We start from the raw sequence: 15,850 nt of genomic DNA, 5'->3' as shown, positions 1-15,850 counted from the left end.
AAACATGGAACATAGGATTAGACTTTAGCGGTCAAAGTTCAAGGTCAAAGGTCAGCCCGTGCTCTGACTCTGCAGCTGTATGACAGGAATGTTAAACTCCACAGCTGGAGGGTGATCACTGTTGATTTCAAGGTGACGGGGTCCAAAGGTCAAGGCTACAGATGACCTTGTGCTCTAACTATGCAGCCATGTAACGGAGGAAAATTCAACTGCACAGCTGGACACCTCTTAGGTCGAGGGTGATCACCATTGATTTCAAGGCGATGGGGTCAAAGGTCAACATCACAGCTGACCTAGTGCTCTAACTCTGCAGCAGTGTGATGTAGGAGCGTCAAACTGGACATCTGGACACCTCAGGGGTCAAAGACGTCGCTTGTTGATTTCAAGGCTCATGGGGTCAAAGGTCACAGGTGACCCCTTTGTTAAAACCTCGTCTCTGCTCCTACATGTGACCCTTTTTGTTTCCGGTTGTGTCCGTTGGTGTGTTTGTCCGTCTGTCAGCAAAGATCAGGTAAAAACTAAAGAACAGATTTGGAGGAAATGTTGGGGTTGGAACAAAAAAAACGACGGATTAAAGTTCGGTTCTGATCCAGATTCTGATCCGGATCGAACTATTTATGTATCACCCTGTGGCCTCGGCAGAGGTTTGAGCTCTCTGAGTGCTCCTAGTTGTTATTTTCTTTTTGTTTTCTGGCTCTGGATGAGCGGTTGGGCTCGTCGCGGAGGCTCCCGTCAGGATTGTGGTTTTGCTCTGGTTGGATCTGGGCAAAATTAAAAAAAAAAAAAAAATCGCTTCTGAACTACAATCAGTCATCAGGTAAAATCTGGTGTGGTAGTAGCTGAAAGTCATCCCCATTCCTTCAGAGTAACTCTTTGCTTGTTTTTAAGCTGCCGAATGAAACTTGTTTTTCATTTTGCGGCCTCCGTGCGAGCCCACTTCACCTCAGACAGCCCGGAGCATGTAGCCGGCCCTCGGTTGGGAGCGAGCGTTAATCCGACTCGCAGCATTAATTACCTGCTGCTGACAGATCCCTGCCACCCAGACGGAGCCGAGCCGAGGCGAAGCAGCGAGCCCCAACACACAGAGAGTATTCTTCTCGTTAACGTGTGCTCGGATTGCCCCGGGGCGGCGCTGGACACGCTCGGCCCAGTAGCAACACAAACACATACGCGGTCCAGGTCCCCCACTCACCCAATCGACCTGGAATGCCGCGTCCCAACTCCGATCCCGCCACAACTAGGCCGCTGTATCCACCGTGGGCAGCTTGTTTAACTGGAAGAAGATGCTGAAAGGTGAAATGTTTTTACAGTCATGCTCAAGGTTACGACATTTTGGAAAAGGAGCGAAATGAACGACGACGGCAGACAAAAACCGTCTCTGAGAGGCTCGAAAGTCAACAAATCCAAACCACGAATGAAAGTAATTTATTTTTTTTGAGATCTCAAGCAATCCGTTAGCGCTCCGAGTATGTGTTGGGGGCGACTCTCGGCTACTACCACGCCAAATTTTAGCTGAAAATCTGCAAAATTGGCCGAGTTGTAGTCATTTTAAGGTCAGTGAGCTGTGGCGCCGTTTTAAACCGGTTTGACTCCGAAAGCGAAACTACAAAAGCTCCACCGCAAACACCCGATTCAGGACAGGAAGCAGCCGTGTGCAGGGATTCCACTTCTGTCACGACAGAGGTGTGAAGGAAAAGTTGACGAAGGACGCTCATTCTACGACGGGCTCAAAGAAACGCTACAGACCCGAGGAACTGGGCCGGTATCTGACGGGGCTTCGACTGTTGGAGGTGGACGCCAGTTAGCGAACGCCGTTCCGAAGGGGGTCTACGAAATGTCTTTCGCTGGGGATTCTCAGTTTCCTCACACGAGTAGCCCGGTCGCTTAAATTTTAAAGGTTTCTGCGAGAAATTTTTCCTCAAAACAGTCTCGAAGGCGTCTCAAATTCATCTCAGTTTGGTTTCCAACACGATTACACCCAAAACGGACCGGTTAGAACTCTGAAAATGACATTTTTATTCAGTTATGGGTCCGTGTAAATACCCGTAGGTTGGGTATTTTCTGTCCCTAGCTCTTGAGAAAAAAGATAAGACTTAACTTTCTTGTTCACACCGCCGTTTCTCTGTCAGTCAATCTCCTTTTAATGCGTTGACCTCTAATCTCACGTTTAGAAAGAAGGGAGCTACGTTTCTGACAAAGAAAACACAGATTTTTAACCTCACTAAGCCTCTAATCCTTGTTTTTTTGCATTGAGGACCTCGGGTTCTCCGGGGAGACCCAGTACATCCTTCCAACAGACATGTAGAACTGCCTGGATTCCTTTTCCTCCCAGTTGTTCTCCTTTTTTAATATAAATCTTGAACACATCTCATTTTAAAGTGACCCAGCGGAGTTCTGAAGCTTCCAGATTTATGAGGGTGGCAGTGAACGATGAAGGTGTTGTAATGAAAACGCTCCCCGGAGGAGTCGGGCCGGAGGCCAGGGTGTTGGTTGACTTCAAGCAGCCATTTTTTTGGGTGTTTGCCGCAACGCCGTCCCTCGCTGAAACGTCCGCGTCGTCCTGCTGTACGGTGTCCGTGCGGATACGCCGCTGCTGATTTATGACGGTAATCTTCACGTCGTCGCCGAGCGAATGGAAGGTCATTAATCATTCAGCTGTTCTGAAAAAAAAACTAAAAAAAATTAGAACAAGAGCTGAAGAGGAGATCTGTCTGCTGCTCATTGTGTGAATGCTGACTCAGCGTTTCCTCATCTCCCGTTGTCTTCCTGATTTATTTTTCCATGTTTTTAACAGCCGAACGTCTTCTGCAGACTTCATGCTGTTTTAGCCATTCTTATACCAAAAGCTTTAGCTACTTTTAGCTTCTAGCCAGACTATTAGTACTTTCAGGTTGTCTTTTGCTCCTTTTACCTTTCAGGTACCATTCTAGCTTTTAGCATTTCGCCACTTTAGCTTTTAGCTAGCCTTTTGTTACTTTTAGACTTTAGCTAGCATTTTGCTAGGTTTAGCTTTTAGCTACATTCTGCTACTTTTAGTTCTTAGCTAGCCTTTTGTTACTTTTAACGTTTTACTAGGCTTTCAGTACTTTTAGCTTCTAGCTACTATTCTAGCTTTTTGCTAGTCTTTTGCTACTTTAGATTTTGCCTAGCCTTTTGATACTTTTACTTAGCACTTTGCCACTTTAGCTTTTAGCTAGGCTTTTGTTACTTTTGACTTTTTGCTAGCCTTTTTCTACATTTCGCTTTTAGCTACATTCTGCTACTTTTAGTGTTTTAGCTAGCCTTCTGTTACTTTTAGCTTTTAGCTATGCTTTCAATGCATTTAGGTTGTCTTTTGCTGCTTTTAGCTTTTAGCTTTCAGCTACCATTCTAATTTTTTGCTACTTATTGCTAGGCTTCTGCTACTTGAGCTTTTGGCTATTCCTTTGATACTTTTACGTAGCAATTGCTATGTTTAGCTTTTGGCTAGCTGTTGGCTCCTTGTAGCATTCAGCTAGTGTTCTTCTTTCAGCTGTAATAACTCAGACTGCAGTTTAACAGAACTTCTCTGGTTTCATTCGGCTCATAAAGTTTGGAGCCATTCTTTATCTCTTGGGTCGAGGTCGTGTTTTTTTTTTTTTTTTTGGCGCCTTTATGCCGAGCGTGACGAACTTCCGCCTGGTCCCACTCGGACAGGGGGGGCTCCTTCGGCCGCTTTTTCTCTCAGATCGTTTCTATTTGCAGCGACGTGAATGTGTTCAGAGTTGCTGCAAATAATTTCAGACGCGTCAAGTGTCTTTGTTTGTTGTTTTGCGTCTGACGCTTGAAGCAGTGGGTCTGTGTGAACCCGGCCGAGGCCTTGGACCGCCTCGGACACGCACACCTGTCTCGTCATCGCCGTGCGTCATCGGTTGGACTCTGTTTTCTTCTTTCGGCGCATGTTCGACTCAGACCGCTGTCGGGTTCAGAGTAAAACCGAGTGGAGTTTAGGAAAGACTTGTAGTTTTGTCTCTCCGCCACAAGATGCTGCTCTCGAGCCACAAAGGCTTCAACTGATTGAAAATGATTCTTTGCAGGATTTACTGCGTGTGAAAAGATGTTCAGATGCTCGTTTCATCAGGACTAATGTCATGTGACTTTATTTGAGCCTTCAGTTTCCACAGTGGAATGATTGAACTACAAACAACTCCAGTGATTTGTTTTTAGAAAACTAAGATTTTTGGGGGGATTTTCTCCAAACCCGACGGCGTCAAATTGTCAAAATCAGTATGGCATGAATGCCCACAGTGTGTGAATGTCAACTTGAGACCTCACTGTATCGTGAAAGCCTGTTGTAGGTGTGGACCAAAGCAAACAAACAAACAAAAACAACGTATAGGTTCTGTAATCGTGGATCCAAAGCAGTACGTCTGAGCCTCGGTCATTCTGGAGGAACTCGAGTTTCACAAGTTTTTGTTTGCATCACTGTTTTGTTTTTTTTTTGAGAGGGAAATAAACACCAACAGGTGCCGGATTTATTACCAAGGAGCACAAATGTCCTCTCGTTTTATGGATTCGTTTGATTTAAATGCTCATTAACGCAGCTGACTGTTAATTGTTTCGAATTAAAATCAGAAATGCTTTAAAGGAGTAGTTCAGATCTTTGAAATCTGTGAAAAGGTCGTGAACAGTTATTATCGTAACTGTTGTAAGAAGCTCCTAGAATGATCTGTTTGGAGGAAACGGTTTATTTTGATCAAGCTAACAGCCAGTTCAGGTGAGGCTGACACCATATAGTACAGTTTATTGTACTTGTATATAAATAGTACAGTTTGGAGAGCTTTTTGAGCATAGATGAGGTAAGTTTTAAAATTCTCAGCCTGATGTAAAAGATGTTTAAAGCCTGTTGTTTAATATAACACTTTATAAACTGGCTGTAAAATAGGTGAGAGGATCTGTAAAAAAAGAAAAATAAGTGCTGCTTTTAATATAACCTTCGTAAGAGTAAAGTAACCAGTAATAAGGTTTCGTAAAAAACAGTTTCCGTGTGGCGATATGCGATCATTTCGCCCTTGAAAAACTTGCAGGATAAGTTAAAAATGTAACATCCTCCTCCCCGTTTCCTGCTGCTTCGCTTTTACCACCCGAGCTGCTTCCTACGCAGCGGCGCAGTCGCCTCGCTGGTTGGGAGTTCACTACGGTAGCGTATTTGGACAGCTGGAAGCCCGAAAGCTCCTGGGACAGCAGGGGTAAAGGGTTTTTAAATGTGGGCGGGGGGCCGAGCCGATCGAGTGCAGCTCCTTTCCTGTGCGGTTACGATGCGGCCGTGCTCCGAGTGTTTCCTCTCCCTCCCTTTTCACCTGGACAAGCTTTCGCTCGGCGTCGGCTTTAGAAAGAGGACGGCTCTTTACGGCTTCGCTGTGTAAACTGCAGGAGGGGAAACTGATTGTGCTTTCACTCCTTCGGCTGCGGTGCAAACGAAACACACCCCGAGGTGTGAGTTTTCCAGTGGAAAGTGGATATTCGCGAAGTGTGTGTATGTGAATAACGTGTCCACACACACACACGTCGATTTTTCCTCCATCAGTAGCTCTTCCTAAAGACTCCTCCACTGCTTCCAACAGCAACGATGACACCTCTTGGCCTCAGAGCACAAACCCGTCTCATTTGCGCATTTTTGCGCAGCACAAAAGCACTTTTTTTTTCTTTAAGCGACTTAACTCGGACCTGTAAACCATTTAGGGCCTAAAAAAGGTTCTAAACTCAACAACTGGATCAGTTTTGTCGACCCACAACAGACAGTTTAGAAAAAAAAAAAAAGACTTTTATAAGCGATAAGCTAAAGTGCTAGCTTTAGCTAGTAGCTTTATTGCTAGCAGGTATCCCTAAAGGCTCCTGCACTGCTTCCAACGGCGACAACGCTGCAACTGAACCCTGACCTATAGATCTTGCCTAATAAAAAAAGAAACCCTCTAAACTCGACTTCTGGGCCAGTGTTGTGTTGACACATAACGGACAATTCGGCAAACAACCAGTTTTATATTGACAGCTAGCAAGTGACCGGCTACGTCGCTAGGAAGCGACATCGTGATGTGTGGTGAGAACAGGGAGCAGGTGGAAGAGAGCCCGGAGAGGTGGAGGTACGACCTTTGAAAGACGAGGGGTGAAAGTCTGCCGTAGGAAGACAGAGGACCTGTGTGTGAACGAGAGGGAGGCAGGTGGAGCAGTGAGGCTACAAGGAGGTCAGAGGTCACAAAGGTGCAGGACTTCTAGGACTTAGGGTCCACTGTCCAGGAGGACGTGGAGTGTGGTGAAGAGGATGGAGAAAAGTCTGAGGAGTGATTTGTGACAAAAGGGTGGCAGCAAAGGTGAAAGGAAAGGTTTACAGGACAGTTTGGAGACAAAAAAGACAGGAGACAGAACAGGAAGAGGCAGAGCTGAAGATGTTGAGGTTGTCCTTGGGAGGGACGAGGACGGACAGGATCAGGAATGAGGTCATCAGAGGTCCAGCACAGGTTGAAGGACTGGGAGATAAAGTTAGAGAGGCCAGACTGAGACGGTTTGGACATGTGCATAGGAGGGACAGTGGGTCTATTGGAGGAAGGACGTTAGAGACAAAGAGGAGACATCTGGATGCAGTTAGTTGGAGTGAGGACAGAGGACGCAGAAGACAGAGTTAGATGGAGGAGGACGACTCGACCCCTGAAAAGGGAAGAGACGAAAGAAGAAGACGACGATGATTTGGATCCGGTGATTATTCCCTTACAGTTTCCAGCGGTTCACGGGACAAACGCAGGCGGTTACACGATTCCATCAGAAAACGTCAGCCGTCCTAACCCCTGATTACAGCCGAGGCAGCGATGTCAGCTGTGTTCTTCGTCCAGTTTGGTGTGGCTGTGCATGTTGGATTGTACGTTTCCCCCCCACAAACTCATTATGACATCGCCTCAACATGTTTTCTTTGGTCGTTTTTTTTTTTTCTCCCCCCACCCCAAAGCAGAGCCTTAAGACTCCTGTTTAGTGTCAGTCGGGACAACTTGGAAGCGTATAATCATTTTTTCTTAAGTCGTGTTTATCTTGAGGCTTTGGTAACAAAGCTGTGTGTGTGTGTGTGTGTGTGTGTGTGTGTGTGTGTGTGTGTGCGCCTTAGGGGACATATTTTCTCGTTGACCTTCATGGGGAGCCTGCTTGGATTGGATGTGCCGGTGGTTTGGAAGCACATTCTTTGCACAGATCTGCGAGCTGCTTACAAGCTTTAAACGGCCGCAATGTGAACGAAAGAAAATATATGCGCAGAAAGTTTTGGAGGCGATAATAAAATCCTGTTTAAAGCGGGCCGATGATCGTATGAGAAACATGGAGCAAATTGAATTATATTTCTTTTTTTTTGGCCCGTGCTTGTTTGTGTTAGCAAAATATCTATAGCTTCTATATCCATCCATCCATCCATCCATCTGATGAAACTCTCAGGTGGTCATCAGTTGTACGTCAACCCCAAAAAATGCCTACAGCTTAATTGGCGCCACAGATATTGCGTTAAAACTTGGCGTGGTCGTAGCTGAGAGTCATCCTTAGCTGATCACGTAAGATGTGTTGGGCTCAGCCCTTTTTCTGTTGGCGGAATATCTCCTAAACCGCTGGACGGACTGATCCGAGAACCGATCGCTGGACGTCACGTCTACAACTGATTAGGTTTTGGAGTGGGTTGAGGTTCAAGATGGCCGCCACAGCTAGTCAGCCTTAGGAAACACGTGAAATGGCTGTAACTCGGGCAGTTTTACATGTGGTAGTAGCCAAGACTCGTGCCGAAGCCAACGTTTCGGTGTGATCAAACCGGATGTAACCTCACCGTTTCTCATCAGAATCTGATCGAAGTTAAAACTCTGGCACGAACGGCGGCGGCGATTAATTGTCTTTTTGTTTTTACCATTTTTTTCTCAGATTTGTGTCCGCGTGTTTCCTTTCCATTCTTGTCTGCGCCGACATTGACAAACGGAGCTGTACGAAATGATAATTAACTGCAGTCGGAGTCACTTAAAACCGCTGAATAAACGGGACGCGTTCCTCTTCCATAGCTGTGTCCTTTACGCCACAGCTGATCGGAGAAACAGACGGACTGCGGGCTGTCGCCGGGCTGATGGACAGCTTCCTCTTTCTAAATATAAGTCCTGCGGGACAAAGTCCAGTTCGTGTGAGGAAACATCACCTCTTAAAGGAGCTTTCCGCTCTGCTGCCAGGGAAAAACACAGCTCGCTGTAAGACGCAGAGCCGACCAGTTTTACAAATATGAAGCTGAAGTTCGGCGCGTTAGCAGCTAAAACTAACTCACAACACGGACTCCAAGAGCTAACGGATCAAACGAGATGTTTTATTTCAAACTTTGAGCTTGTAGGCGATGGACAATACTCCTTTAAGGAATAATACTTAAATTTTCCGTGTAGTTTGTTTAGCTCTAAAAATGGCTTAAACCTTATGTTTTGTTTTTTTGTGCCACATTACATGAAGGCTGCCTCAAGAAAATCAAGTTTGCTTGCTTAAACGTTTGTTTTTTTGTTTTTTTTTTTCCCAAAAAACTGTTTCACAGGTGGCAAAATCAGTGATTTGCAAAACAAAAAAAGACTGAAATTTAAAAAGATTGAACTGTTCGACTACGAGACCAACGATAAAAACAAACTTGTGTTAATGAAGTTACTAATGTTCTGAATTAACTGGTTAACTAATTGTTTTTTCAATGAAAATGTAGCGTTAAAGCTGAGAGCAGAGCGACTTTACTGAGATTTTCTGAAGCAGCTGAAAATGAGGTAAAACTAAAAGAAAAACACAAACAAAAAGCTGCAAATTGCTAGCTAAAAGTAACAAAACTCAACATAAAAGCAGCAAAAGGTTAGCTAAAAGCAACAAAAAGCTAGCCAAAAGTATCAAAAGGCTAGCAAGGAACTAAAGGTAACTTAAGGCTAGCTAAAAGTCGCAAAATGCTAGCGAAAAGTAGCAAGACTCTACATAAAAAAAGCAAAAGGTTAGCTTAAAGCAAGAAAAAGCTAGCCAAAAGTATCAAAAGGCTAGGAACTAACGGTAACATAAGGTTAGCTAAAAGCTGAAAGTAGCCAAAGGCTAACTTAAAGCTAAAAAAAACCAAAACAACAAAAGCAACAGGGCACTAGCCAAAGCTAAAAGTAGCAAAAAGCTAATGAAAATGCCAAAATGGTCGCTAAAAGTAGAAAAAGGCTAGCTACAACGATCAGAAGGCTAGCTAAAAGCTAAAAGTAGCATAACAGAAGAAAAGCAGAGCAAGTGTGTCGAAGAGAACAATGTTTTTGAAGGAAATGGAAAGACTTCATCGTGTTTCTACGGGGAAAATATTTGCGAGTGTGTAAAATTTAGAAGAAACCAAAAGTCGCCCGTCTCACCGAACGAGGCGGACATTTTGAACGGCTGAGTGTGCAGAAGTAGCTAAATTGTAACAAAAATAAATAAATAAAAGGTAGAGAAGTGCCTCCATCAGGACGAAGTTTGTGTTGTTTACATCCAATTTATACGATTTATTCAGCTTCAGAGGAAACAGGAACTGAAACCAGCTCCTCTCTTTAATCGCTTCCATGTTTGTAGGTCAGACGCGGGTCACGAGAAGGAGCCGATGAAGACGCGCTCCTTTGGCCTCCGTCTGATGACGTCATCGTTTAACCAAACGCAACGCGCCGTACGCTCCAGGCAACGAGAAACACGTGTTGCCGCTGCGACTCGAGATCTCGGGTTGAAAACGGTAACCTGAGCCGCGCAGAAACCCGTACAGGGGATCAAACGGGGCTTTGGAAAAGCTTCAGATTGTTCCGAGTGTGAAGCTGCAATCAGATATCAGAAGCTCCTGAGACAAACCAGATGCTGGGGTTGTTTTTTTTCTTTTGGAGGAGCTCTTCTGGTGTCTGTGGTGGAACTCTTGTCTTGTTTCGCAATTACAGAGGATGTTAACAAGACGGCCTGTTTCACGTCTGCAGATCAGGAAGTGTGTTTCGGCTTTGAACTGGAACATCACGCCTCAGGAGATCCATGAGGTCATCGGTCTGAGTGTCTGTTGGTCTTCTCTTATTTCCACTCAGATTAGCTTTTATTTCATTTCACTTTCCTGAGTTTTTGTCGCCCGCCACCAAAGGCGAAGCGGTTAATCGTTGGGTGTCCATCTACAACTGATTAACTTCAACCCGGTCTGAGACGGTCCCCACAGACCTTAGCAAACACAAAAAAGGCTCTAACACAGTCCTTTTTATTTATTTATCTATGCATTTTACTAACTTTAGGTTATAACTTCATGTAGTACAACTCCACCGTCACAGACTCTAGGTTCCCTAAGTCTTTGGCATTCAGGGCAATGAGGGATACCGGTTTAATTTTCCTATTAAATTAGATTTGATGCACAGGATTTTTTTTTCTCATTTTACTTGGGAAAAATCTACCCCATCTGTGTGATGGGTTCTTGGTTTTTAAGTACTTTCATATTATTTTTCTTTGCTGCTTTTAGGTTGACTACTGGCTTTAATAATTTTTCGGCATCTCTGCTGAAAGTGTTTATTAACTCTTTATGATTTAACACTAATAATAGTCTGTTAAATTACATGGTAGCGATACATAATACAGTCTGGTACTTACCTGGTGTGTACCGGGTAAGATACAAATACCATTCAAGTACAGGTGTACAAGTCTTTTCATAACAGAGTACTGTTCCTGTAAGTACCAGGTAGATGCCGGCTAAGTTGCAGGTGGATACCGGCTAAGTTGCAGGTGGATACCGGCTAAGTTGCAGGTGGATACCAGCTAAGTTGCAGGTGGATACTGGCTAAGTTGCAGGTAGATACAGGCTAAGTTGCAGGTAGATACAGGCTAAGTTGCAGGTAGATACTGGGTGTGTACCTGTAGCTGTTGATATACACAAAGAAAAAAACACACACACACATATATATTTGCTTTAAAGTTTTCTGGTTTATTGTTTTCCAATATTCGGTACAGTTTCAGGAAACATTTGTAAACTCGTCTATAATTTCCAGATGACACGTGGGTTTGGTGGTAATCGTCCGTAAATGAGCCACAGAAGATCTGAAGGCACGTTTCCTCCCAGCCCACCTCGGCGGTCCGGTTTAACCGACTCCAGCAGCTTCACGGGAATAATTTATCCCCGTGCCCTCCTCTTTAAAACGCCCCAGCGGCTGTGATGGGCGAAGGAAGGAGACGGGGGATCAGGTGGGGCAGGTGGCGGCGTTCCTCCAGCAGGGAGACCACCGAAGGAGTTCGGCTGCTCGACTCGCAAGAAAAGCTGCCGAAACTTTTGCTTAAAAGCGTCGAAGGAACGAGCGGCGGTCTGAGGAAGCAGTAAATGTCACTGCTGATTCTTAATTACACAGAGCGTCGCCCCTCTGCGCCGTGGAGGTTTAAGGAAATGTCCAAGTGGGCTTGCGTTGTGGTTCCTGGCTTTCTCATTACGGCATTAAAACGAGTTTCAGAACATTATACTGAAACATTAAGCCATAAAAAAAGTCGGTACTAAAGACCCACTGGTGGCTGCTTTGTAGGCGATTCTGATGTTTCTGAATGTGGTGTGGTAGTAGCTGAGACCGATCCCCATCAGATAATCTGAGCACAGTCGGACCAAAATCTTTGATTTAAAATTTTTTGCCAATAACAATTAGGAGTCAACGTTGTCTGCCTGTTTGGAAAATATCTCATGAACCACTGGATGGATTGTCAAGAAACCTTCGGTAAACAATCAGTACATCTGCAACTGATCACCATTTGGAGCTAACCCAATTCAAGATGGCCTCCACAGGCAACACAAAAATGGCTTTGACTCAGCCAATTAAACATACATCGTGCCACAATGTGTCAGTCACAACACATACCCCGAGTGCTACACATTGAGCAAGATGTCTGCTTAAAACTCAAACATTAACTGTTGCAGCCAACCCTGTTAGTCTGTTAGCAAAATATCTCATGAAGCGCTGGACGGATTGTAACGAAGCTTTCAGAACTTATTCACTGGATGGACTTCTACAGCTGATTAGCTTTTGCTGTTGATCTGATGGAAGATGACCGCCACAGGAGCAGCTCTAGGACAGCCAATTGAACAGATGTTGAGCAAAGCTTTGGTGTGGTAGTAGCTGAGAGTCATCCTCAACGTGTACTATGTTGCAAGAATTTCAGCTCGGCTAAAACTTTGGCTTGTTTTCTGTAAAACTGGCAGCTGAACCTGGCGTTTGGAGTCTGTTTATATCCGCGACTTGTTTTTAATCTATCAGCTGATGTTGGAACTACTGTACGTAAGATGGCCGCGGGTTCACGGGTTGTTCCAGAGCAGCCTCGTAACGTCGCCGAGCAACAAACCAGCTTGTTTTCCGACGATTTCAACACCTCGGAGAATGTTTTGGGATCAGGATCCAGATAGGACGAAGGAAGATCTTCGGGGCTTTATCCGCGCAGTGCCGCTGTGGTCGTTCCCTCGAGCAGATTGCCTTTCCCGGCCGTTTGCGAATTACTGAAAGCAAACGTTCCCATCACTTGTTGGGTCCGACGCTCCGAGCGAGCGGCTCTTATAAACGGTCGGGCTGCAGGGATAATAAAAGGAAACATGGGTTTTATTGGGTTTATTTGGAGGAGATGAAGGATAAAAGTCAGACTTTTTTTATCATCTTGCAATAAAGAATAAAGAAAACATTTGGGGAGGCTCTTTTTCTTTTTAAAAGCTCGTCGTTTCACCGCTCATTTTAACGCGCCCTCCATCTGGCCCGAACTCGTTTGAGCGGATCGTTGCGGACTTAAATCTTTATTTGAATCCCTTGTTTGGTCAGAAGTGTCCTTGACTTTCAGCTGCAGCTCGTAAAAGTCCCGATCCCCGGTAAAACATTTCATCCTGTGACCCCCCAACGTGCTTTTAAACCCATAGCTTGGGCGTAAATCCTGACTGGAACACATGTCGGACGTTTTTTTTTTTTGGGGGGGGGGGTGACGTTTATCCCGCATGGGTCGTTTAAAGTCTCTCCGTGGGAGCCGAACGCTCGGGCTCTTGAGTGCAACGTCATGTCAGCTGCAGGTAACTCTAGCTTTATTTGTCTCTCTTTCCCAAAACCTCGGGGCTGTTAACTCCGGTCGTCACCAAACTTTGAGTCGCCTCGTGCTGAAAAGTATACATTTATATAAATAAATGTACCTACCTACCTACCTACCAAACGATGCGGCAGCCTTTCCATTTGACCCCTAATTCACCCTCGGAGGAGTCGAGGAAAGAACTGTTTAAATCTGTAGCGCTTGGAAAGCAAACCTAAAAAATAAAAGGAGGACTGTATCCTCAGTAGGCCATTGCTTTCAGTAGGTTGTGTTGACAGATTCCAAATGCACATTTATATAAACTTAGCACAAAAAGTAAGGAACCTTGTGTTTGGTTGATTATTTCTTTGTTGTAACAATGGTTCTTGGCAATCAGTCTTATTTTGTTGGAAAGCCTGTTTATTTCCCTTTAAATGGCTTTGTGTTTGTGGGTTTGAGCAGAGAGCTGAGTATGTAGGTTGCACCTATTAAAAACCGGCCAGATCTCTGCCAGCTGATGGAGGAAGTCCACTTCAGGAGAGAGTCGGAACGTAGATGGACCGATAAATCGAAACCTTTGCCTTTTGGCGCAGCTTCATCGTCACAACAGCCCAGACAAACGCCTTCATTGCTGCGGTCGAGGCCCTGACCCGTCGGTCCGTCTCCCGCTCCTTCCTGCCTACATTTGTGAGCAAGACTCGAGGTACTTGACCTCCTCTGCTTGAGACAAACTCCACCCCCCAACCCAGAGGAAGCATGGCAAGACCGTGGCTTAAAGACGCTGGCGGAGCCACATCATCGGAAAAAAGTGGACGCCGACGCCCTCCTTCCTACAGCTGCGCCTCGAGATCCTGTCCATACGGACCACAAACGGGATCGGAGAAGAGGGGCGGCCCTGGCGAAGTCCAATCCACGCTGGCCAAGAGCTCTCGCCCTTGAAAGCGACCCAGCATCCCTTACTCTCACAGCACCCCCCTACAGAATGCCTCAGGGGACACGGTTCTCCAGATCCACAGACGACATGTGGACTGGACTGCACCCCGAGTCCCAAGTTTGGCGATCGAGCATCCGGGAGTCTTGTTCACCGGTGATGGCAGAACGGAGCAGCTGAGGCGGTTTAGGCGTCTGATTAAGATGTCTCCCAGGCATCTCCCTGTGGAGGATTTCCACATATGTCCCACTGGGAAGACGGGGCAGACCCAGAACCCCCTGGAGGGATCGCATTGTATTTTCTTTCTGGACTGGGAATACCTAGGGGAACCCCCAGGGCGTGTTGCCGGGATGAGGGGTGTTTGGGTTTTCCCTCCTGGACCTGTTGCCTCCACAACCCTTATTCCTGCACTAACACTCCCCGTCGTCCTGTAAAGCCAATGGAAGCCGTCACCCTGTCATTTAAACCCTCACGAACTAACAAGTCAGCCACACTTCCTTTGAAGAGAGAATTTAAGTGAAGGAAATTACCATCATTTAGATAAACATGGTTTCGTTTGACCTCAAATTAAAGAACTTTAAAAACTTGGACTAAACTGTTGGTTTGTTCACAGCCGGTCTGCTTCCCCTCCCAGCTGTCAGTGATTACTTCGGATCTTTTCGTCGTTGATACGACCAACAATCAAATGTGCAATGATCTCAACCAGTGCGGTGGTTCCAAAAAAGCAGAATTATTTCAAAAAGACATTGGAGCATTCGTCAACCAACAATCGCTTTCACATCTCCTCCTGCTCTCACGCAACCTGATCTCCTCACCTTCCTCGGCGTGAAAGAACCACAGGTGACATCGTGCGTTCTCTCTCCCTCGTGAATAATTGTTGTTGCGGTGGGGAACCGGCGCTCCAAGCCGGTGTCAGTCAAAGCCGCTCGTTTCCTCTCCGGGATGTTTGGTTTGAAATATCGGGCCACGTCGCCAACGCCACGGTTTATTTTCAGGAGTCACTCGCTTGCAGATATGGGAAGGACTTCCTGTGCAAGTAAACATCAGAAGGTTTTGGACAGCGAGGGAAGGCAGGGCCTTCTGGGTTCGCCTGTGAAAACCTCCCTGTCCTTCACCACCAGAACTGCAACGAACATCAGTATTGAGCGAAGACTTGTGTGCGTGTGTGTGTGTATATGTGTGTTTTAGATACTTCCCTTATTTGCACAAATTACGTACACCCCCCCTTTGACTGAATGGAACAGACCGAGCCTTATGCTGGGAGCAGTTACCTCTGACAGGCTCGCTTTGCCGATTTTACACATAGAAGATGTGTGCGTTGGTTGAGACATTCACTCCAGTGTTGTGCTTACAATTACCGACTATTTGCTCTGCAGCGCTGGACATTCCTCACAACCTTAAAGAAAAAGTTTGAATTTCTTTAGGTGACAACCAGTTAATATCGTACCTGTTGGTGTTCGCGACCTCAGTTTAATTTGGGCCAAATTGATGAGTTATTGGCAATCGCGAGTGGGTCCGGTTCTAAAGCAGGTCCGAGTTGGTTTGCACTCTCGCTGCTTTGTGATATAGTTTTGGTCAGAACGCACGCATACTTTCATGGGTGCATAAAGAATCGGACTCTTTGTACCCACCCCCAACGTTGATGAAGTATTATTATAATATCATCTGTAGTTTGAGCTTAGACTGATGTTTACCAAATCCTGAGCCCTGTGCCCAACCCTTAACCTCCGACTCCAAGCCTCAGCATCTAACTCCAGCCTTAACCTCTGACCTTTATCTCCAACCCTAGCTTTAACTCTGCACTGGTGAGTGAATGAGTACAAAATGGCAAACTGTTAAGTATGAGGTGGAGGTGCAAAGTGGTGGAATAACAAATTAACCATTCATCCATTCTCT

General features: G+C 45.6%; 1 protein-coding gene across 6 annotated transcripts in view; it reads left to right on the top strand.

Moving 5' to 3' along the window:
- adamtsl3 (ADAMTS-like 3) overlaps positions 1 to 15,850 on the top strand; it is a 77,058-nt gene that overhangs the window by 29,521 nt on the left and 31,687 nt on the right. The window contains exon 1 of one of the 6 annotated variants that reach the window (XM_037976401.1): positions 2,505 to 2,606. The exons of the other annotated variants lie outside the window; for them this stretch is intronic. Coding sequence (XP_037832329.1) covers positions 2,601 to 2,606 — 6 coding nt within the window. The 5' untranslated portion in view covers positions 2,505 to 2,600. Of the gene's footprint in view, positions 1 to 2,504; positions 2,607 to 15,850 lie in introns of those variants that run through there. 6 annotated transcript variants of the gene reach the window in all.

Source organism: Kryptolebias marmoratus, linkage group LG7 (genome assembly GCF_001649575.2).
Source record: "Kryptolebias marmoratus isolate JLee-2015 linkage group LG7, ASM164957v2, whole genome shotgun sequence".
Classification (NCBI taxonomy): Eukaryota; Metazoa; Chordata; class Actinopteri; order Cyprinodontiformes; family Rivulidae; genus Kryptolebias; species Kryptolebias marmoratus.
Note: the sequence above shows the minus strand (reverse complement) of the source record. Positions and strands in the feature narration are given on the sequence as shown.